We start from the raw sequence: 23,906 nt of genomic DNA on the forward strand, positions 1-23,906 counted from the left end.
TATGCGATTAGACCTTAAAGTAGGCAGAAGGGAGATTTTTGTTTTTGTGACCACCCACTGATTAGCGAGAAGGTGGGAGGGACAGGGGCACTAAATTGAGGGGGGCGTGGGGAGGACATTTTGGGGGGCAGGTTAAGACTTAGAGGATGGAGATCTTCACTGGATAAGGTCCCCTCCCCCTTCCCCGCCCCGAACAAACCTAAGTTCTCCCTCTCCTAATATTGGGCATGGTCCCTGCTGGTCAGCCAACCTGGCCCCCTGAATCTCCCTCCACAGCCTCCCAGCTTCAGAGTTCAGCCATCATCACCCTGCCTCCTTTTCTCCCGCACCCCTTCCCTCCTCACCTCCTTTCCCCCGCCCCCGCCCCTTCCCCCTCCCGGAGGGGTGTCCCCGCGCCCGGTGGGCACGCCCTCGCCCGGCGGAGAGGGCGCACGGAGGGGCCTGGGCCGTCGCGCCCGGGCCCCCGCCCCCAGCCCCTCTCCCCGGCGGGACGCTGTCCCTTTAATAGGCTCCCGCTGCCTGGCGCTCTGCGGCTGGGGAGTAAATTTCTCCCTGTCATCAGGTCGCGGGGAGAGGAGGAGGAGGAGGAGTTTGTTAATGTTCAGTTTGTTCAGCGGGATCGATGTTTGCTGGCATCGCCTCGCCCTGTCTTGTGTGTGTGTGCGAGGGTGTGTGTGTGTTTGTGTGTGTGTGCATATGTGGGGGGTGTGAGTGTGTGTGTGCGAGGAAGCGGGGGTGCGTGCGCGTGTGAGTGCGTGTGTGTGTGTCTGCGTGTGTGTCTGTGTGTGTGTGTGTGAGTGAGTGAATTCCAGATTTTCTGTCTTTCCAAAACCCGCTCCTGTCCTCTCGCATATCACTCACAGACGGGAATCTGACAGCAGCCACAAACCTACAGTGAGTGATCGCTCTCCCCCCCCCGGCACGAATCCGCCATAGAGATCGGCGAGGAGGAGGAGGAGGAAGAGAAGAAGGAGGAGGTGGAGGAGGAGGAGGAGGAGGAGGGAAAGAGGAGAAGGAAGAAGAAGAAAAAGAAGAAGAAACCCACTACCTTCCCAGGATTGCCTTTTTTTTTTTCCTTATCTTTACGCGCGAGTGTGCGTGTGGCGCGTGTGCGCCCCTCGTCCCTTCCATCCGAACCCGGTCTTGGATGTTTAATAAAGAAATCAAGTGTCTCAACAGTCACCAAAAAAAAAACGCAAAAACAAAAAAAAAAATCCAAAAGCAAATACAAAAAAGAGAGAGAAAAAAAAATCCAAAACAAACAAACAAACAAACAAGGCAGAACCAACCTCTACTTCCAAGCAGCCGGCGCAAGCCCCCGTGTCTGCCACCCAGAGAGGGGGGTCTCTGGCCCGTGGTGGAGGAGTTGCAGGGGGGATCGTCAGGGGGACAGAGGCCGAGTGACGTCCTAGGAGCCACCGGGCAAGAGGCGGAGGAGACCCAGAGAGGCCAGAGAGACAGCGGGCCCCGGCGCGCGGCTCGGGGCTGGGGCGCCAGAAGTGGGACTGGAGCGAAGTAGAGGATGCCGAGGAGAAAACAGCAGGCACCCAAGCGGGCGGCAGGTAAGAGAAACGGCTCCGCTTCGGGGCTGCCCAGCCCGGGCTGCCCTGTGCGCCGAGCTCCTCGCCCGCCCTCCTTGCCCCTGGGTGCCCGGGGGCACCACCCACTTAAGCTTTTCGGGGGAGTTTGCGCCGGGTGCCCCTCTAATAACCCCGTCCTCTCTCGCCTTCTCTGGTCTCCCAAATCCTCCCCTTCTAAGCTCCGGTTGGGTTGTGGGGAGCTATCCCACGAAGCCTTTCCTCCTTAAACTTTCTTTCCTCCACCCTCTACCCCACCCCTAACTTTCTCCCAGTCTGTTTCTTGCCTCTCGGGCCAAAGTCGGATTGAGGATTTGGGGCGCGGAGTAGGGAGACAGACACCTCCACCCCTGCATCCCTCTGCGTGGTCAGTGCCAGTGGCTTCTGGCCTCCAGGGACAGCGTCTCCTCTCACTGGGGCTTGGGACGCTGAAGTGTGAGGCATACCGGACACTCGGGCTGCAGGCAGGCTTTGGGGCGAGCAATAGGAGTTTAGCGTTGATCACCAAGGTGGACAAAATGCCCCCAGGAAATGGATGGATCTTTGCGTATATTTTCTAAAAGGATCCATATTTGGAAATCTAATTAACAATTTCCCTACTCTCAAAAAAAGCAAAACGGGTTGTGAGGGGGAAATTCCCCATAGAAATTTAAACAGCTCTGGATTTTCTTTGCCTAGAGAGTTGCAAACTTTGTGAAATGATTCGTACTGGAAGAACTATCCATCTGAATCCTTACTGCCCCCTAAAAAAGATAAGAACAAGTTAATGGATCAGTACAATAGACCTTCTAAGGTTGTTGGTTTTTTTGGGGGGGGTTGCTTAATTGCTTTTTTAATAGTATGCTGGGGTTTTGTTTCTCGGAAGTGTAATATGAAAGTTCATTTTTCTTCTACCAGACCCACCCACTGAAAAATCAGCTTTCCACTTGATTGCTAGTTTTGATTTGACATTTGATTGATCACCTGTCATCTCGCTGCCTTTGATCTATTCATTCTTGATATATATCAATAAATCACTCACCATGGTAACTCAGAGTGCCAGTGACGCAAACCTTGCCCTCTATATTCAGAGCCAGACATGCACAATTATTATCTTGTTTGGCTTTTAATGTGGGCGTTTTTATTTCTTTGTGTCCTTTAGTTGAATCAGGGCTTTTGCAAAAAGCTTACGTTTAGTTGTTTTTTCCTCTCTGTCTTTGCCCTCTTGATTTAGGCAACATTAGGTAAGGCTGGCCTTCTGCAGACCCACCTCCACATTTCATTCTGTTCCACTTCTAGCAAAACATAGGGAGAAGTTTGGTGGAACACTTTCATAAACTTTGCAAAGTCACCCTTAGAACAAATCCAAAGTTAGTTAGGAATCTGACGAGAGTGGGCATCCTCTGTCTGAATGTGTTGAACCACCACGCTCATCCTCCTTCCTCCCCTGATTCGGGTCCAAATGGCAATATAGGTGTTTCGATATTATCCACAGTTATCTTTCCTTCTGAGCACAGAATTGCTTCCCTAACTGTTTATAAGTTGGTTCGAGTGGCATGCAGAAATATTGATAAAGTGTGGATTCACATATCTTCTGATCGTTTCCCTAAAAGCAAAATAATTAAAATATTTTTAGTGAGGCATATATATGGAACTTGCCTCATCAGTGAAGTTTTCTTTTTTCAACTCTAGTTACTTCTTTCGAAAACAATGTCTCTTTCCTGCAGTTGTCTCTTTCTGCATTTAACTCACTTATTTCCTAAAACTTAGGCTGCTTTGCAATCTGACAGCCTGTGAATGTGTTCAATGGCCTTTGAGACCCAGGAAGAGTGAGCCTGCTGCATCAGTTCTGGCAACATAAGTTTAAGTGTAGCTACATTATAGAGATAACGTCCTTATTGTTGTCCCGAAAGAGAACCCTGGGCTACCGTCCAGCAAGAAGTGATACTGCCCTGAAAATTACTCTTTTTTTTTTCCCCTGTTGTTCCGGTAAAGACTATCAACAACTAGGCAGTAATTTAAATTACCAGAATGACTGGACATGTCTCCTTTAGTAAGCTCATTACAAAAAGTGCATTGCTCAGAATTGCTCGACTTTGATTATAATTATCCTCCGATCGATAAGGATCCAGGTGTACGTAACATAACACTGTATCACATTATTTAAATTAGGTCCTTTTCATTAAACTGTATCTGTTGGTGCTGGCTAGTTTATTGGGGTGTGTGTGTGTGTGTGTATGTGTGTGTGTGTGTTAGAAACTTGTAACTAGAGTTTCACTTTTCTGGCCTATTATATTCCTACTGTCTTTGTATGTTTGTTTTGTATGATTCTTATTATTTTCACCAGAAGGGGAAACCCTTTTTAAGCTGAAAAAGGATAATTCATTTCGTACACAGTGAGGGCCCTCTTACCTTATTTATTTGCTCACATATTAGTAGAGGAGACAGTTTTTCATGCAGTGTTTCTCTTTTTCAGCTAAGGTCATCAATGTCCTCCTCTATTTCAGCTGAAGTGGTTATTCACCAGTAAAGTTAGCCACTTTGGGGTTCTGTAGCCAGTTAACATCCAGGGAAGGAGAGAAGATGGGTTCTAAGATTATGGACATACTAACTTTTGTCACTGCTTAAAATTAAACACAATGCACAACTGTAAGTAATTACACCCAGGGACTGATGTTGAAAGCTTGATTTCTAGCTTGATTAATGAATAATGGGAGATAGAAAAAGCCTGTGAGTGGATCAGAGCTGAGGCTCTCTCGGAGCGCTCTTTTTCCCAAGAACTGTTCCAGGCAATTTGATTTCTTTGTATTATTAATTTTAAGTTCCATGTTTCAAGGAATCAATGACAGAACTTTCTACTAAAGCAGGTATCTAAACAGAATAAACAGCATGATATTGTAAGTGATGAGGAATTTTAGTCTTTATTTGTTATACTCCTCCCCCTTCAGGGGGAAGGGACGTGAGGGGACAATTCTCTTTAAGGAAATAGCTAAATCAGAGTATTTCCCTCTGACATGTCATTCTTCCTGGCTTTCTTAAGCTATGCTATTCCACCATACTATTACTTAGGGCGAGAAAAAAAAAGTTGAGAAAGCAGCTTACAGTACCCCAGGGGTTTGTGTTGTGTGTGCATGCTTGCTTCCTTGGATGTATATCTCACTCACCATTAACATGCATCCACTATTACCTGAAAATATTGCGGGATTCAGTACCAGCATTTTTCCCTTCTATGCATTTCAAGGAAGATAGAGAAAATGGCAGGAAAGTAAAATAAAACAGAACGGGGTTTTGATTTGTTTGCATTTTGCAGGATGCAGAGTGGTTAAAAATTTAAAATTGTAGACTTATAATCTAACTCTTGATTTTCTACAGCCTATCTCAGCCTCTGTGCGCACGCATATATAAGGCATATTTTATTTCACCATCCTGAACTGTTTTTATATGAATGACAGCCAATTGCAATAGAACACAAAATCTTTTGTGAGCATATCTTGTGAATATCTAATATATATGTAAGGTATAGGATTCTGCCCCTGCCCACCCAAAGCGATTAGATGTTTCCTTCTCGCTGACTCAGAGGCTTTCTGATCACCCAGATCTGAGGAGAGTCTTGCAAGAAAGAACAGCTCCCTCAATTTATTTTGTTTATTTAATATGGAGATGAATAATGCAGATTTTGTTTTCATGAATGTCCTTGTGTGGCAGTAAACATTAGACTATTAGCAATCATTACTTAAAAGTTGCAATTTGCACCTTAATAACATAGGTTATTTCCATGGGAAACATAGTCAGCGGGGACAACTCTGAACACGGCAACAGAGCAGAAATGACCTCAGAGATCTCTTTTCCATCTCTTGAGAGTGATGACTCTGAATTAACGGGTGAGGTCCCAGAAATCACAACCAACAGGATGGAGGGAGGGGGCAGGCAGCTCAGGGCAAAGTTTACCTTCAATTTACTGTCAAGTAGGACAGGATTCAAGAGACTAGGAATCAAGTAGATTTAGGACCCTGGCTCCCTCACTTTGTTTAAATATCCTTCAGAAAGACAAGTTCACATCTTGAATATTTAAATATCTCATGCGATGGATTCCTTCACTTGCCCAAAAGTATGATTTTAACAAATGAATGGAAAAATACACACACACACACACACACACACACACATGCATGGACGCAATAAAGCCCAAAGGGTCTCAGCAGCACAAACTCTTTTGGCCATTCTTGTTACTTAAGGCAGATCTCTGAAAAAGGAAAGAAGATACCTTGAAATCGCTTGGTCCACACAACATTTTGGATGGAAACTGATTGCTTAAGTGGTCCTTTTCCCACCCCCTGTCCTGATTTCCTTCTTCCACCTCTCACCTCACCCTTAAAGACTCAGATTGAATAGGACATCTCAAAAGCCCATTTGTTTTAGGCATTTATTGATTTCATTTTTAATCTGCCATATCAGGACACAATACGTTAACCCTAATCAGCAGATTACAAGTGACAGAGAGTTCTAGTAGAAACTATATAAGGGAGCAGGGCCTCTGGGAAACTTCTTGACAATGAAAATCTTCTCTGAGGCTTAAGAGTTTGAATGTTGAAGGTTACTTTTGGGGAGGGGAGAAACATTCCTCAGAAACAGTCCACGTTTTTTCCTTCCACTTTATATTTCCTTATCTCCCAGTTGCCCATTCTATTGCTACACTTTGGGAATGCTTACCACTCAAGAAATATCTCCCAAGTGTCTTTAGGAGGTCTGTCCCTGAAGCAGCTTGACCTTTCTCATAGTCTCCAACGGAGGTTTATGCTTTCATTTCATCCCAGCTGATTTCTCATTTATTTGACGGAATTTCTCCAAAGGATAATATCTGAGTTGATTTGTTTCTCTTCCCAGGGCCTTGGGAATTGTGCTGTCCATTGAGCAGGTTTTGGTGATGGGGGTGGGGGCACAGACTGAGCCTGGCATTTTTTAAAGCCATTGAAATGATGCCTCACTGTTCGTCACTGCAGCTGACTTAGGAAGTCAACCAAGAAGAAACCTAGGCCCTGGTCATGTTTGTGCTGTGCCTGTAATTAGCTGACACGAGGTAAATGTCCAAAGTCGACCTTCCCTTCCGTCACTGTATTTATACTATCAATTTTATTTGGGAATGTCATGGTCTGGGAAGACTCAGCCACTATTTCAAAGGCAATGCCTGCTTCTACCCATGTCCCCTTTAAAAAACACAGAAATTGCCGAACAAATTCTATATTAAGACCAGGCATACACAGAGTATCATTTTCGTTTGATGCAAAGTCAGTTGGAAATACATTAAACTAACAGTCAGAGAGCGTCTTGCATCGTTTCCCTGAAGCAGTGCTTTTTCATTGCATATTTAATTACAATCAAACTGAACGACTTTTATTAAAAAAATCACAGTGGTATTAAAAGAAGCCTGGCACACAAATAATTTTATTGCTTCGCAAGTTGAGAACGCTTTTATATTTTTATTTCTTTGGGAGAAATTTATTTTAATTTTCTAATGTTGTGATAAATACAGACTATCTTTTACTGTAGTCTGTAATCAGGGAGAGCTTATCCTTCTTTCTTTATAGAGTCTGCTTACCCCAGAATAGGTTTTTATATTCATTTTTCAGCCATTTGTAACAATTGGTATTTTTAAATTTTTTTTTAAGTTTTACGAGTTCTATTTAAAGTTAGAAATTCTCACGTTCCTTAGGGTGATCTCTGGCAAGCAGTTCTTTGATTACAGGAGGAATTTAGTCATTCTAACCACACAAGAAAGTGGAGAGTGCTTGCTTGCTTACCTGAATATTACAGTAAGAAAAAAACACCATCTATTTACATGCCTCTAACATGTAACACTATTTTCACTGGCTTTATAATTTCTTTTTTTCCCCTCCTACTGACCTTTCATTCCCTTGTTTTGGGAACTTTTTCTGAGAAGAACGTGTAGAGATAGCATTTAAAGTAGATTTCAAGATACATCAGATTTTTAAGACATTGTAATAAACATTAGAGACTTTAGAGCCCAACTGTTCCCTGCTAGTCTAGGTCTGCAAACTAATGAGAAAGCATCTCTGCAAACATGTAGTTTCAACTTTAACTTGCACATGAATGGGGAGCGTCTCCAGCAGTGTGGCCGGATTCATATTGCTCATTTTGTCCGAGAAATTATTTTGTCCGAGGGTATCAGACTGAGGTCCATTCAAAGACATTATGTACATACACAGACACACAGAGGAGAAATCTGAGATGCGAGTGGGAATTGCTGATATATTTGTTTCCAAAGCAAACTCCATGAATGAAATGATTCAATAATTTGGAGGCATTTGCAAGTCATTAAAATGGCAATTTGGAATTTTCAGTTGTTGCTCCCCTCAATTTTTTGCATTTCCCCCATAGAAAAAGACATCCTTTGGGCACCCTCAAATATTCTGGGATGCTGAAGTAATGTCTAAAATTATTTTAAATTTTAGAAATTAAAATTCAGGAGGCAGAGCAAGATAATCCTATTATTAATATATCAGTATTATTTAGCCACGCATAACGACAGGAAAACGCACAATGCAAAAGTTTTAGAGATAATGAGCTTAGAGAAATTACATGGGGGGAAGAAATACCTGGATCATATTTGAAAGCATTTGTCTTGAATTCTGCTCATCTGAATGAGAACTTTCTTTCCACCTGTGTTATTTAAAAAACAATTTCAATATCCCCCTACCTGCTACCCCAGCCTGAAACAGGGTCTAATGAAACTCTCTCTGGACACACAGATGTAAGACACTATATTACACAACCCTTTTTAAAAATTGTTTCAGAAAACCGAATGTGGGCATGCAAACCAAAAGAAAAACCTCAGGAATCTTTATAAGATAGCCAGCTCAGGGTTCAAGATCGAGAGAACTTTGTTGCGGCAGGATAAGAAGACAACAGTATTGCATTTTAACTAAACATCTCTTCTTGGCAAATGAGAAGCGGTGAAGCAGGGAAGATTTTTAAAGGAGCTTTTTAGCTCTTTTGCATCTCTCTCCAAAGACTAATTTAATTGAAAAGCTATCGTGTCCATTTATGATAGAGGAAAGGCCTCATGTTTCCACAATGCTGGTAGACACTAAGGTGGGGTTAAAAAAAATAAATAAAAAAAAAAAAAAGCCAGCATTCTGCAGTTTGTTAGTACAAAAATTAAGATCACTGGTCTTAATTACTTGAGTGATTTCAGAACTGAAGGAATACTCTAAAATCACCCGTGAGCTTTCTTCTTAAAGCCACATCTAAGCCATTTCTATGGAAATTATATAGTTTAGATATTAATGTGGGTAGAATACAGTTATTGTTTTTAATGAAAATAGTTATGAAGTGCAGAATGAGATAAAAACAGAGTTGGCAGCAAGCAACTCTGTAATGAATTTGAAAGAAACTTCCGTAATGCTTTACTGGATCATGAAAAATCCATGAAACCTGGTGACATGGGAGATACAAAATGAGACAGAGGGTCAAGGTCTTCTATAGGGGAAAAATGACTTGTCTAAGTGAGAGCAGTGGCATTTAAATATCTCTATATAAACTACACAGGGCTTACTTTAAATCACTTCAATTTATCAGATCCTTGGAATTTGTTATGTATTTAGGAGCCTCTCTTTTATACCCCAGAGGGATATGAATAGCTTCTGGGCCAAGATGACGCTGTAGAGAAGAGTCAAATCTATTCTATGCGTATGGTACCATTTGGTACAGAAGAAATGCCAAAATGAAAAGCCATAAATGCGTTTTATATCAGAATTGCCTTTGGCTATTTTCCTTTATTAGAAAGTTGGGTACACTGCTGAGTGCTTCTTCTTGTTTTCCCCCTTGGGATTAGATTTGGGACTGTGGATGGAACAGCAGAGTAAGGGGAAATGACTTGGGTTCTGGTTGCAGGCTTGCCCTGTGCTAGTTATTTAGCCCCAGGCAAGCTCTAGAGATAAACCTTACTCTCTGGATAAGAATGTGAGGTTTTAGAGTCAGACTGATTCATGTTCAAGTCTCTAGGTCTAATTCTTGTTTGGCCGCATAAACTTGGGCAGGCTGCTCAAATCTCTGCTTTCCACTTTCTAATCTATAAAATGGGGGCAATCGTAGTTCTTTATATGTTCCAGGTGTGTGGAAAGGATTGTATCAGATGAGGGCTGAGAAAGTGTGCTGAAACTTTTAGGCGCCACAGGGATATGAGGGAACAGTGTGTCTTTACCCTGAATAACCAGACCATGGAAAATTTATATTAACCAGGAAATAAGCAACTTACCAATTATCATAGAACAAGGGGTCCAGGGCTTGAAAGAAACCAGATATGGATGCATTTTGATTTGTAAGTCTGGAAACACAATGGCTAAGTAATGTTTTAACCTCTTCTCCTGAGGCAGACTCACGCTGGACTGTTTGGAGTCCGGCACCAGCTCAAAAAAAAATGTTTTTTCCCAAGAAATAGAATTTATAGCACCACCAACAACGGTAACAATGATACCTGCCACTAGACAAGTGCTTTTTACATACCAAGGGCCTCATATGTTTACATTTATTCGTTTACACGGCAGTTATGTCTTGAGTTCCTACTATGTGCCAGATGCTGTTCTACTACCTGGGACCTGGAGGTGAATAGGATGGAGATGATCCCTGGGGATCTTGCCCTCCAACTGGGGGAAGCTAGAGAATATACAAACAAATTTATAAAGCAAAAGATCATTTCAGTATAGAAAAAAGCTTCATGATGACAATAGCTTTATAAAAGCAAAATTGTGAGAGCAGGAGTTGGGACAACAGAGATGTGAATGGTCAGGGGAGACCTCTCAGAGGAGGGGACCTCTGGCTGAGTCCTGTTCCTTATAACTTTCGAGTATAATCCCTGTTTTACTAATGAGAATCTGAGTAAGTTGCAGGATAACTCATTCAAGGTCGTGCAGTGGCCAAGCTGAGTTTTAAACTCAGCTCTTTCTGCTTCCAAGGCCCATGCATTTAATGTACTATGATCGTTTATCTAGAATAGTCACAGCAAATTGCCAGGAAGGACCCAAGGAAGAACCCTCAGTCTTACTATTCTCCCCCTGCATCTACTGTGATATCTAAAGTTATGGGGGTAAATTGAGAGCCTAGATGGAGGATGCTGCCTTTTGCGGATAGAATCTTCAGGCCAACTCCTCTCATCTGAAGTTGTCTCTTTAAGGGATGTTATTTCATATGTATGTACCTGCATTCATTTGTTCAACAAATATTGGCTGTGCATCTATCATGTGCCTGGTATTGTTCTAGGTGCTGCAGAAATAAAGTAGACAAGAATAGAGATGCCCCTGCCCTCACACAGTTAATATTCTTGTGGGCAAGCCTAAAAAGGTAACAAACAAATAAATATATAACAGTATATTGAATAGTCCTGATTGCATTTCATAAGAATAAACCTGGCTTCATGCGGTAGAGAGTGATGGAGGGTTGTCATGTTATAGAGAGTGGTCAGGGGAGCTATTTCTCAAGTGGTGATTTGATCAGACCTGAAAAAAGTGAGAGACTAGCCAAGCACGAGGCTGGGAGAAGGAGTCCAGGCAGATGAAGGAGGAAATGCCAAAGGCCTAAGGAGGTGATGTGATCTGATTCGGTTATTAGTTGAACATAGGTCCTGTTTGTATTTCAAAAGTGATGATGGACTTGGGCATGTTTGCTTTCTTGGTCTACTTACCCAGCCCTAGTGATGGTGAGTAGGATGCTTAGGATGATAGAGGTGGCAGCTGGAGATAAAAACACATTCCCAGCCTTCATAGAGAGATTGGTGCTGTGATGGATGACATGGCAAGGCTGTGGAAAGGCATCGTTAAGAGTCAAGCAGACCTGGGGTCCAACTGCAGCCAGCTGTGCACTCAGAAGCAAGTTTCCTCGCCTCATTGCACCTCAGCTTTTTCATCTGTCAGATGGGGATAAGGATTTTGCTCACCTCACATTTTTTTTGTGATAATTCGATTATGTGACGCATATAAAACTCTTGGTGAGGGCCCAGTCTTTACATGGGATCCCCCTCACAAATGAATGTTTTTTATTCTTGCACTTAATTGCGTTTTCTTTTCTGCAGGAATTCTGAGAGAAATCTAGGCACCTGAGTTAGTCCTTGGCACGTATTAGGCACTAACCAAATATTTCCTGATGAATGAATAAATGAAACTGTAAAGAAATGAATGAATACTTTCATTCGCGTATTGCTTTGTATACTAATTAACTACTTTCAAGCATAAGGATCTCTTCCATAGGTCTAAAACTTTTAGCAGACCTCTGGACCAATTGCAAATCCTAGCTGTTCTTAGAATATGTTTCAAATTAGAACCTATTCATGACCAAAAGACGATGATTTTCGTCTTAATCTTGTATTTTGCTCATCTTGTCATGGGCCTTCGATTGAAGAGCAGTGATATCCCTTTGTGCGGTAAATATTGTTCATTCATCTTCTAGACAGTGCTTGCTGAGAACATGGATGGAGGGGAAGGGTGGAGGGTCCTCATTTCTGACCCTGAGGTTCAGCCTCTCCCTGCGCACTCTCCAAGCGCCTTCCTGGCCTGCACTCTCCAGGTGCTCCAGCCCCCCAGGACCTGACGACTCTGCCCCTACCCCACGGGGAACCCGCGCTTATCCCCTCAGGCGCCAGGCGGCACAGCTTAGGGGTTGTTAAGCTAATGGGAATAGGCTACGGCTGTTTCCTGGTAACGCCTTCTTCACTTTTTAATTGTCACCTCCAGATAAGTGCCTGAGAGCAGGAAGAAGTGAAGCTGGCTGCTGCCTGTTAAGATCTTAGGACAAAGAGATTTGGGATCCTGGAGAGCACGGGGGAGATTCTGCCGCCTGCCTTAGGACCTTCATGAACAAGTGTGATGATGGGAGGGACGCTGTGGCTGTGTACCAGGCGCTGTAGGAGGCGCTGGAACTGAAGCCTTACATCCGAATGACAAAGTGCCTGCCTTCCTGGAGCTTACATTGAGTGCGGAGGGCAGACCAGAGACCAGCCAGCAGACAGTTCCATGTGTCAGGGTCTGGTGTCTGCAGAGGGTGTTTGCAGGAGTAGAGCATGACAGGAAGTGGCTGTTTTGAATAAGATGGTCAGGAAAGGTCCCTGTCTGCGGAAGTGATACTGAGAGTGGGTCTGGTGTGAAGCGGTTGGAAGAAAACTGCCCCTCTCTGGAGGAAGACAGTGACGGGCACAGCTGAACATCTGGGGCTAGAGCTACTGGGACGAACAGGAGGAGCAGATGGGAAGCTGGGTGGCCGGAGCAGACGGGGAGGGTGAGCAGGGAGGGTAAGGATAAGCAAGCAAGGGACTGGGGCTGTCACTGAGGTGGGGTGCCTCGGATGGTGCAGGAGCAGAGTCAGGATCTGACTTAGGTTTGATAGGGTCCTCTGGCTGCCCTGCGATTTATCAGGGACCCAGGTTGCGAGCAACCACTCAAGAGGAGTCTACATCAATGCAGTCAAAGGCTATGCAGAGTTGGACCAGATCGATGGCGGAGGAGCCATGGCAGTGGTCCGGAGAGAGATCACAAGGTTGCAGACAGGTGCGAGTGAAAAAGAGGCGTCTACTGAAAGCTGTACAGGAAAAATCAGACTAGGTTAGCCATGAATATTTTCTCTAATTCTGTCTTCTATTTTTCTCCTCCAGTTATGTGTAAGGGTCTTACTGCAGATTGTCAGTCTATCGTTCTCTGAGCCAAAGTGGAAACCAAGAAAAGTGTTGGAAGCCGCATACATTCTAGAATCGGCCATACAGGGAAAGAGGCCACACTTTTCCAAGCACATTTCCTGGAGTCCTGGAATGGCTTATTCACGTATTTCTCCACCCCCGTTAGACAACTCAGTCCCTGGGCAAGGGGATGGATCCTGGAGTCTGACAGACAGGCATGGGTTCGATTTCTCTCCAATGATTATTTCATCTTGGTGTGACCTCAGGCATCTTTGCTTCCCAGAATTTGTTCTCTCATTAGCAAAACAGACCTAATAAAAGGACTCATTTCATAGGGTTTTTTATGAGGATTAATTGAGATAAACCACATGATACACTTAACACTGTGGTATTTGCAATGAAGAAAATGGTGAATGGTACATACATGGTAAGTGGTCAATACATTTTAGTCATTCTATTAACAAGTTAATAATCCTCTCCATGCCTTGATTTCCTTATTGGTAGAATGGAGATAATAAAATCCCCTTCTGGGTAGTTGGGAGAAGTCAAGTATTAATACCAGTAAAGCACTTGAAATGGTGCTTTGCATACAGTGAGTGCCCAATAAATGTTAAATTATTAAAATCATCACCATGACTCTGACCTTATGGACTTTGAAGGGCAGATGTTGTGTCTCATTGCTTTCATGTCCATGAGACCCGGCACATAGATGGTGCTCAATAAATATTATTTGAAGGAGTGAATGGTGGTGACATGGTGCTTAGGAGTTAAAATGAGAAAACCCAAGGAGCCAAAAGCATGTCTCTAGGGGGAAGGGTTAGAGAGCACTGACTCAAACCATCATCTCCGGCCGGGCGCGGTGGCTCAAGCCTGTAATCCCAGCACTTTGGGAGGCCGAGGCAGGCGGATCACGAGGTCAGGAGATCGAGACCATCCTGGCTAACACGGTGAAACCCCGTCTCTACTAAAAATACAAAAACTAGCCGGGCAAGGTGGCGGGCGCCTGTAGTCCCAGCTACTCGGGAGGCTGAGGCAGGAGAATGGCGTAAACCTGGGAGACAGAGCTTGCAGTGAGCTGAGATCCAGCCACTGCACTCCAGTCCGGGCGACAGAGCGAGACTCCACCTCAAAAAAAAAAAAAAAAAAAAAAAAAAAAACCATCATCTCCAATGATGCAGTTTTAATGAGGAAGCAAGCCCATCCTTGAACATTATTTAAGCCAGAGTTATCCCAATAAGCATGTCCCTACCATTAGTGTAGATTAAGCAGCATTGAATCATGTAGTGAAAGTAATGTCCCTTCTTCAATACCATTTCAATGCCTCTGGTAAGTCAAGAGAAAGTCTTTGATAATAGCCTATTTTTAACACCTCTCACCCTTGTTTGTCAGAAAGAGCAGATCTCAGATTCAGAGACTTTAGCAAGCAAAGATATCCAGTAAAGAAATGAAATAATGGCCAGGTGCGGTGGCTCATGCCTGTAATCCCAGCACTTTGGGAGGCCGAGACGGGCGGATCACGAGGTCAGGAGATCGAGACCATCCTGGCTAACATGGTGAACCCCGTCTCTACTAAAAAAAAAAAAAAAAAAAAAAACAAAAAACTAGTCGGGCGAGGTGGTGGGCGCCTGTAGTCCCAGCTACTTGGGAGGCTGAGGCAGGAGAATGGCTTAAACTCGGGAGGCGGAGCTTGCAGTGAGCTGAGATCCGGCCACTGCACTCCAGCCTGGGCGACAGGGCGAGACTCCGTCTCAAAAAAAAAAAAAAAAAAAATAGTAATAATCTTAGACTTTCATTGTCTGATTACCATCAATGTATAGCAAATGATATGGGGTTTTCATTGACTATGACATAAATTTTTGTTTTAAAATAAAATTAGGGCAAGAAAAAAAGAAGGAATAGTTTTAAAGAAACGTGTAAAAAAACCAATTGTGTGTGTGTGTGTTGTGTGTGTGTATTGTGTGTGTGTTGTGTGTGTGTGGAGGAGGGGGGAAGATGTTGCACAAGCTGTGAAGAGGGGCTAGAATGATGTGAGGACACTACAATGCCAGGTCAGGGCAAGGTGCACGAAGAAGCTGTGAGTAAGGGCTGTCAAGAAGCCCCCAGAAGATAGAGGCTTTCATTAAAACTTCCAAAAACTATGGAAATCTGAAGGAATCTCCTCTCCCAGGATATCAACGGGAAGCTCAGGAAAGTCTTTACTTACCCCCCAAAATTTGCAAATATGGAAGGAATGGGAATGATTTCCTAGTGTTGCATCCAGAAGAGAGGAGTGGTTCTCAACCTTTATTTGGTATACTCATCACTTGGAGAAATTGCTAAAATGCAAATTTGCAGATTCCAGACCTATAGCCTAGAGATTCTGATTCCATAGGAGAGGAATGAGGCCCATGAATCTAGGAATTTGTACATTAGATATACATTAATCCATTTGAATTACAGGATAACAGGAAAAAGTACATAAAATTTATGTAAGTTCCCTTTTTTCTACTCTTTCTCTCCTCTCTCTGTCTTCCCTCCCCCTCTCTCTCTCCCCTACCCCAAAATGCCAAAGCACTTATATTTTAAAAGTTGTTTCAAAGTTGTTTGAGGGGTCCATTTTCACTTATGGCTTTTAGTGAACGGAAAAAAAAACATAAGAAGTCTCTCTATTGTGTTACAGCGAGGAAATGCGTGCATCTACGCATTCGTCTACCTGGTCTCAGTACGAAACAGAGCCCAGAAAAGTCTTCAATTAAGAAGGAGAAAGACTTGGGAGGCCGAGACGGGCGGATCACGAGGTCAGGAGATCAAGACCATCCTGGCTAACACGGTGAAACCCCGTCTCTACTAAAAAAATACAAAAAACTAGCCGGGCGAGGTGGCGGGCGCCTGTAGTCCCAGCTACTCCGGAGGCTGAGGCAGGAGAATGGCGTAAACCCGGGAGGCGGAGCTTGCAGTGAGCTGAGATCTGGCCACTGCACTCCAGCCTGGGCGACAGAGCGAGACTCCGTCTCAAAAAAAAAAAAAAAAAAAAAAAAGAAGGAGAAAGACAAGCAATCCAGAAAATAATTTAAGAGGGCTTTGTCTGCTTGGGAGCCAGCTGGCAACCTGGGTTCCAGATCAGTGAAACAAGAAAGAAGCAAAAGGGATCTCTGACTTGATTCTTGATTCTTTATTTCTTACACCCTACAATTCTGAAGACTCTATAGAATGAGGGCAGAAAACCTGGGTGGTATTTTTTTGGAATCTCCTCTACTTTCTTGTTGTCTATTTCATATTTTTTCATACTTTTTCAATGACTTCTCTTCTTTTTTATTCTTCCTTGATTTCCTTTTTTCTTTCCTGATCTCCTTTCCTGAGTCAGACTTCCAAGCCCTTTCTATGTAGTACCGGTGCCCCATGGGTGAATGTGGTAAAAATGATGATGGTGCTGATGATGAACATGACACTAATCACGACTATCATCATCTTAATGGTTACCACTTCTTGACTCATATAACAACTAAGCCAAAAGGACTAAGCTTGTACCTAACATTTACCAAGCACTGGCTACATTCAGTTTGTTTATACACAGTCTCTCCCTGAGACATCCCGTAAGCTGGCTATGATTATTGGCCAATTGAATAGATACGGTAATGTAAGTTTTGGAAATTTCAAGGAGCATGACTAAGATGACGACAAGCTTTTAGATAGGATACTGAAGCGGCCCACCTATCAGAGTCCAAGCTCTCAGACACGATACTTTGTTGTTCCTCATAGTATTTAATGCTTAACAGCACAGACTCACATAAATAAACTTCCACAGTCTAGTATGGATACATGGAGACCAAGGCCATGAACTGAAATTTAGTGTTTCCCCAGGTTGAAGTAAGTCAATTGTGTCATAGAAGAAGAAAAAAATCATCCCTACTTATTTAAATCCCCAAACACCATCTTTAAAATTTCAACCTATGAAGAAAAAGAAAAAGAATAAAGGACTTTTAAAACCTCTTATGCTATCCACGGCAGCATTTTCGTAAATCCATTCCTGTTTCACTACACAAAAGTAGAAAAACATCATGAAAACCCCCAACACAGTCCATCTGGGGTGTCTCAGTAAGAATCATGCTCACCCACTCCACAGCATCTCTGAGGATGTGTCCTTAAGTCAGACACTGCTCATCTGTTCCTCATAAATCTCTTGTAGGCTCCAGGATTCTTCCTGGCCGTCAAAAAATATGGAACTCATGCAATGACACTGCCCTGTTATTTATTTTAGCAAATGAAAAGCTGCCCTCACAGGTTTACAGCCAAGATCCCTAAAAGATATCTTGTATTTGTAAGTATTTAACTGTAGGTGATGCTTAAATAAATACTCCAAATAATAGGATAAGAAAGGTGAACATGAAATTCAAGGGATCCTATCTGAGAGGGAAAATGTTGTCTACACCAGAAATCATGATAGGATCTGTCTTGCACACACACACAAAATCAATTGTTTTTAGTTATTGTTGGTGATAAGTTTTTTTTTTTTTTTAACATTTTGTTTATTTATTTCCTTTTTAGTGGGTCACATTGTAAAACAAACCATTGTGTTAAAACAAAGTTTGGCAAACTGCCTTGCCATCTGATTTGAGGTTAATCTAATAAGAAATGGAATGAAATGATCATCCTGTTTTATTGTCTTTAACATTAATACTCTGTTAGTATTGGGTGGGAAGTCAGATGGAACAGAAGAGAGAAAGAACTGTTAAAAAAAAAAATAAGATGAGTTTATTTCACTTGATCAATCAATTTCAGATATAAAATAATTAAACTTTACAAATAGTTAGGTATTCTTTGAACAACAAGCTTAAAGTCTCACCCCTGTAAAATAGGCATAAGGAGAATTCTTGCTTCCATGAGGTCTTATGAGAACTTAAAAAGGTGATACTTATTACATACTCAGAACAGTGCTTGGTGCATAATAAGAATTCAACAAATTTTAGTTATTATTTCCTTTCTCAGTCTCTCCCTAGAGAGAGGCACTATTAAAAATCTAGTGGGCATATCTTCTGTTATTTATAGTTTTACATGCATGTATATGTTGCTAGAAGAATTATTATTCTTTTGTATATGTTTTTAAAAGATTGGGTAAATAGTTTCACACTATATTTTGCAATTTTTTTTGCTTTTTTTTTTTTACTTTATGTGTGGACTCTATCCAAGTAAATAGATAGATAGAAAAAAGAAAGAGAGAGATGATAGGTTTTAATATATATACATACAAATTATATGTATATATAAAACTAATTTATCTTTATGTACTTTGTAATATTCCATCATAAGAATGTACATTTTCATTCATTCATCAGTTCCTCTGTTAATAGACATTTAGCATGTTTCAAATTTTTCATCATTGAACAAAATCCTGTACTGAATATTGGTGGTAATTTTTACAATCTTCACATAAGTAATTTACGTGGAGAAGAACAGTTATGAAAAATTTACTGCATGTAGTAAGAAAATCATTTGGGAAAAAAATAAACATTATTGAAACAGCTAATATTTTATAATTGGAATATTTTTGGTAACTTCGCTGAGCTGTCTATCCCTCTAAGCAAAAATGTCTACCCCTCTAACCAAAGATGTCTACCCCTCTAATCAAAAAATGTGTATCTAGTAGGCACTTCCAAAATGCCTGCTTGACTTAAGTATGCTGAGTGTAAATAAAATATATCAATAATCCCAATAATGAGTGTGTTAAGAAAACTGTGAGTAGCTGCCTTGGGGTGGGGCGGGGAAGAGGGAGAAGTAAAAAGAAAAGCATGAACAACAGAAAATAAATCACACCTGTCCTCAGTGTTGGTAACAGATCAAGCTTCAGAGCTGGACAGCTATGGCTTTAGAGATGCCGAGCTCCTGGGGTGCTACTGGTGTGTGGATGGGGTCGGGTCAGGGAAGGAAGAGCCGTTGGATTTTGTGTTACAAGATGAATTGTTAACGATAGTCAATCCTGCAATTTAACACTTTAAACAGTTAAACTTCAGTTTAATGCAGTTTAGCAAACATATATTGAGGCTCACTTGTAGGTCCAGGGGGTAGAAATATAAATAAATAAGACAGAACTCCAAGGTTTAGAAGGTCCACGTGGTACAACATGCTTTTCCTAACCAAGACCACCAACATCATCCTTAGAACTGGGATGTACGTGTGTGTGTGTGTATGTGTGTATTGGGTCTATTACCAATGTGTATTGAGAACACTGTGCGTATATTTTACCCAGAATGACTTAGTTACACTGTATGTATATTTTGATTGTGTATTTCTGCTGTAGGTCTCTTTTATTGTGTATATGAGTTGTGAATACATGTATATTATGTGTGTTGTAATGTGAACATGTTTGATGTATGTTGTGGGTATTAATGTGTGTTGTGGTGGGGGAGAGAGTGTGAAAGCTTCTCTGATGCATGATTTTGTGTGGATTATGTATATTGTGGGTATTAGTGTATGTATTGGGGGAGAGAGTGTGAAAGCTTTTCTGATGCATGATTTCATGTGGATTATGTATGTTGTGGGTATTAGTGTGTGTGTTGTGGGGGGAAAGAGTGTGAAAGCTTTTCTGGTGCATGATTTTCTGTGGATTATGTATGTTGTGGGTATTAGTGTGTGTGTTGTGGGGGGAAAGAGTGTGAAAGCTTTTCTGGTGCATGATTTTGTGCGGATTATGTGTATTGTGGGTATTAGCGTGTGTGTTGGGGGAGAGAGTGTGAAAGCTTTTCTGACGCATGATTTTGTGTGGATTATGTATATTGTAGGTATTAGTGTGTGTGTTGGGGGAGAGAGTGTGAAAGCTTTTCTGATGCATGATTTCATGTGGATTATGTATGTTGTGGGTATTAGTGTGTGTGTTGTGGGGGGAAAGAGTGTGAAAGCTTTTCTGGTGCATGATTTTCTGTGGATTATGTATGTTGTGGGTATTAGTGTGTGTGTTGTGGGGGGAAAGAGTGTGAAAGCTTTTCTGGTGCATGATTTTGTGCGGATTATGTGTATTGTGGGTATTAGCGTGTGTGTTGGGGGAGAGAGTGTGAAAGCTTTTCTGACGCATGATTTTGTGTGGATTATGTATATTGTAGGTATTAGTGTGTGTGTTGTAGTGGGGAGAGAGTGTGAAAGCTTTTATAATGCATGATCTTGTGTGGATTATGTATATTGTGGGTATTAGTGTGTGTTCTGTGGGTGGAGAGAGTGTGAAAGCTTTTCTGATGCATGATTTTCTGTGGATTGTGTATGTTGTGGGTATTAGTGTGTGTATTGGGGGAGAGAGTGTGAAAGCTTTTCTGATGCATGATTTTGTGTGGATTATGTATGTTGTGAGTATTAGTGTGTATTGGGGGAGAGAGTGTGAAAGCCTCTATAATGCATGATTTTGTGTGGAGTATATATGTTGTGGGTATTAGTGTGTGTGTTGGGGGAGAATGTGAAAAGCTTTTCTGATGCATGATTTTGCATTTGTGGTGGACCTGGCATGTGCATGAGTTCTTGCCAACTACGCTACTAATGGAATCACCACAAAACTCTTCAGGATTTTCCCTGTGAACATGAAGCCAACGTCACAGTGTGTTTCCCTGGGGGTTCCCCTGTGGCACTGTACCCTGACCTTCTGGTCACGGCTTGGTGAGAGAAAAACAGAACCACTGTTACACAGGATGTCCCCTGCTCAGGAAAATTTGCTCTCGATGGGAAATGTATAAGAGACAGATAGTACCGGAAGCTCCACACCCTATTGTATTGTCTATTTCCTTGCCTCTCTTCCTCTCCATGCCACATGTCCTATAGTGTCAGGGATTCATCTTAGGAATTGTGGGAACAATTCTTTTGCAATACCTGGAACACAGTCGGTGTTTGGGTTGAATGCATGAATGTATGAATGAATGAATTAATTAATGAACAAGGGGTTCTCTAAGGTTCCAGGCCTTCGGAATATTTAGATACCCCAGTTATTTATACTCACAGAGCTGACTGGAGTAGGGTCTTAGTAAATGTCAAATGGATAAACTGATGCATGCATGTGGCACTCATGAACATTTGCTTATCTCAGAAACAGACTAGCAATCGTAAGAAAACAGTTCCCCAGTGGGGCTTTTATTCTTCCTCTGTGGATCCCATAGGAGCCCCTTGTCTCCTGTCCCTTTGGTTTAATTATTGTTCCTTAAGATCAGCATGGCAGCCCTTCTGTTTACTGTCAAACTGCAGCCACAAGTGCAGAGACAAAGAATGAAGGGAAAAAAAATCTTCATAATCCAGGTACAGGAATTTCCTCAAAGATATTTTTTTTCTTTAAAAGAGGTGAAAGGAAGGTGGAAAAGTTGGGGAAATGAGTTTCCAAACTTGCCAAACACATAAACCAACAGAATTGTGTTGCTGCCTCCATAAATGTTTAATAAGTTTTATCATCTTGTGACTAAGGTTAAACAAATGTGAGTCCTTTGAGGAATTATTTACTGGAAGCAAAGTTATAGCATCAACATCTGTGTTTCCAATCACTTAGATGAGGAATAGATCAAATAAATCATGAGTAAGTTCCACAAAATAACTTCTGTATTATCATCTCAGGAGAAGAATAATGTAAGCAACTCTTTTAGGTGCCCTCTCGATTGGAATTTAGAGGTTTTTTTCCTAGGCTTCTCTTTTTTTATATTCATTTCATTATCTCCAAAGAATAAGTCTTCACTGCTTTGTGGAAAGTTACCATAAAAACATCCACAATAGAAGGACTTTGAAATTTCTCTCTGGGAATCTGGCTATTTCAGCCAACATTCTCATTTGGGAATGGGCTAACATTTCCAATATATAACATCCATATAATTTAACCTCATAAATTTATTTTTTTTCACAGTGATGTAATGGGGAGACTGACCTGCAGTTTGTAAATGTTCCCTGCTCACTGCATTCCCCGGGGCAACATAACATTCTAGACAGTGTTTTATGTGCCCTGATTAAAATATAACATATTCTTGCATTTCCTGTGGACTGACCTGTTAGTACTCTTAGCAGAACATTTAAGGAATACAGAGATGTTTTCAAACGTGTAACAATGCACTGTGTGAGGTTTGTTGTTGTTGTTTTTAAACCGTGATCTCATTTTCATTTTAGATCACAGTCCCCTGAGCACCCCTCCACAAGAAAAGTTTTGTGCTTTGGTTTGACTTTGGAATCTGCCAGTGCACTCTGACAAATAAAAATAAGCAGGGATGCCTGTCTGTAACTGCAGATTGGAATTCTTAGGCACATACTTTAAGCTGCTTTCCTGAAGTGGAGGGAAGGATTTGGAAAAGTTAATGGGGAGTCCCCTAAGAAAAAACAGTAGCAATGGAAACTTACCACCTTCCTTATTAAAAGAAAAAAACCATAAATGAAGACAAGGGGAAGGGCTTCTTACAGGTTTTGCAATCATGAAAATGACAATTGTGACATATAGTACACTGAACAAACCAATTTGTGGATTGAGATGTTTTAATTTTCTATGCGAGAAACACAGAAAAAGTAAAAGGCCACGCTTGCCTTCCAGAGGAGCAAAGGGAAGTTTGTGGGGTGAGGACTTGATCTGGAAACCTTGCTGGGCTGAAGTTGATGCTGCCATGTAGCTTTTCCAGGGTATAAATCTCATTCCAAGAATAACACAAAAGAGGCTTGGAAACGGCTTGAGGGAAGAAGGGATGGATAGATCAAACAAATTAGTGCAAGATAAGTTCCCTGAAAGGAATATGTGTATTTGAGAGTCTGCCTTTTATTCATTTAGCAGATATTCATTAATTTATATTGTTTTCTGGCCCCCGTGCTGTGTGTCAGGGCTTATCAGGATAAACAAGGCACAGCCTCTGCCTTCAGAGTTTAGCAATGGAATGCCCAGAATAACGTCCAGAAGAAGGCACCCAGTAAGGGCTCAGGAAATGTTAGTTGAAAGAATGAATGGGTGAATGAATGGATGAATAGATGGGTGAATAGATGGATGAATGAATGGATGAATGGGTGAATGGATGGATGGATGGATGGAGGGATGGATGAATGGATGGATGGATGGATAGATGGATGGATGGATGGATGGATGGATGAGTGGATGGATGGATGGATGGATGAGTGGATGAATGGATGGATGGATGGATGGATGGATGGATGGATGGATGGATGAATGGATGGATGGATGGATGGATGGATGGATGGATGGATGGATGGATGGATGAATGGGTGGATGGATGGATGGATGGATGGATGAGTGGATGGATGGATGGATTGACGGATGGATGGATGGATGGATGAATGAACGGATGGATGGATGAATGAATGAATGAATGAATGAATGCATAAAGATGATCTGTGGCTCCCTAGGAATTCAAGCTCATGTCTATATGTTTGTTTCTGGATCTAATTGTGATTCCTACCCGGATTTTATCACAGGTGGACCCTGACATTTTCATTAGCAATGGTTCCCTGATTTCCCTTCAGATGAATCCTTCCTGAACCCAGGTGCCCTCTATCCTGCACATTAGCCCCTGGTCAGCTCTTATGAGCCATAATGTGCCATGACGTTCTCCAGATTTTTTCCTGATTGGCCACGCTGAGTCTTTTTGATTGCTCATCACAACCTTTAATCAAACCGACTTGGTTTCCCTGTGTCTCCTTCCCTCTATTTTGCTCCTGGAAACTGACAACCAGACGCGTTAACATTTCCAAGA

At 42.0% G+C, this 23,906-nt stretch overlaps 1 protein-coding gene across 2 annotated transcripts in view; it reads left to right on the top strand.

Moving 5' to 3' along the window:
* The first annotated feature begins 470 nt into the window (after window positions 1-470).
* Window positions 471-23,906, top strand: part of TSHZ2 (teashirt zinc finger homeobox 2) — a 515,416-nt gene continuing 491,980 nt past the window's right edge. The window contains exon 1 of one of the 2 annotated variants that reach the window (XM_033186765.1): window positions 471-1,562. In XM_033186765.1, coding sequence (XP_033042656.1) covers window positions 1,523-1,562 — 40 coding nt within the window. In that variant the 5' untranslated portion in view covers window positions 471-1,522. The remainder of the gene's footprint in view (window positions 1,563-23,906) is intronic. The other variant, XM_033186764.1, reaches the window with a different exon arrangement.

This window comes from Trachypithecus francoisi, unplaced genomic scaffold (assembly GCF_009764315.1).
Source record: "Trachypithecus francoisi isolate TF-2019V2 unplaced genomic scaffold, Tfra_2.0 Lachesis_group21, whole genome shotgun sequence".
NCBI classification, from domain to species: Eukaryota; Metazoa; Chordata; class Mammalia; order Primates; family Cercopithecidae; genus Trachypithecus; species Trachypithecus francoisi.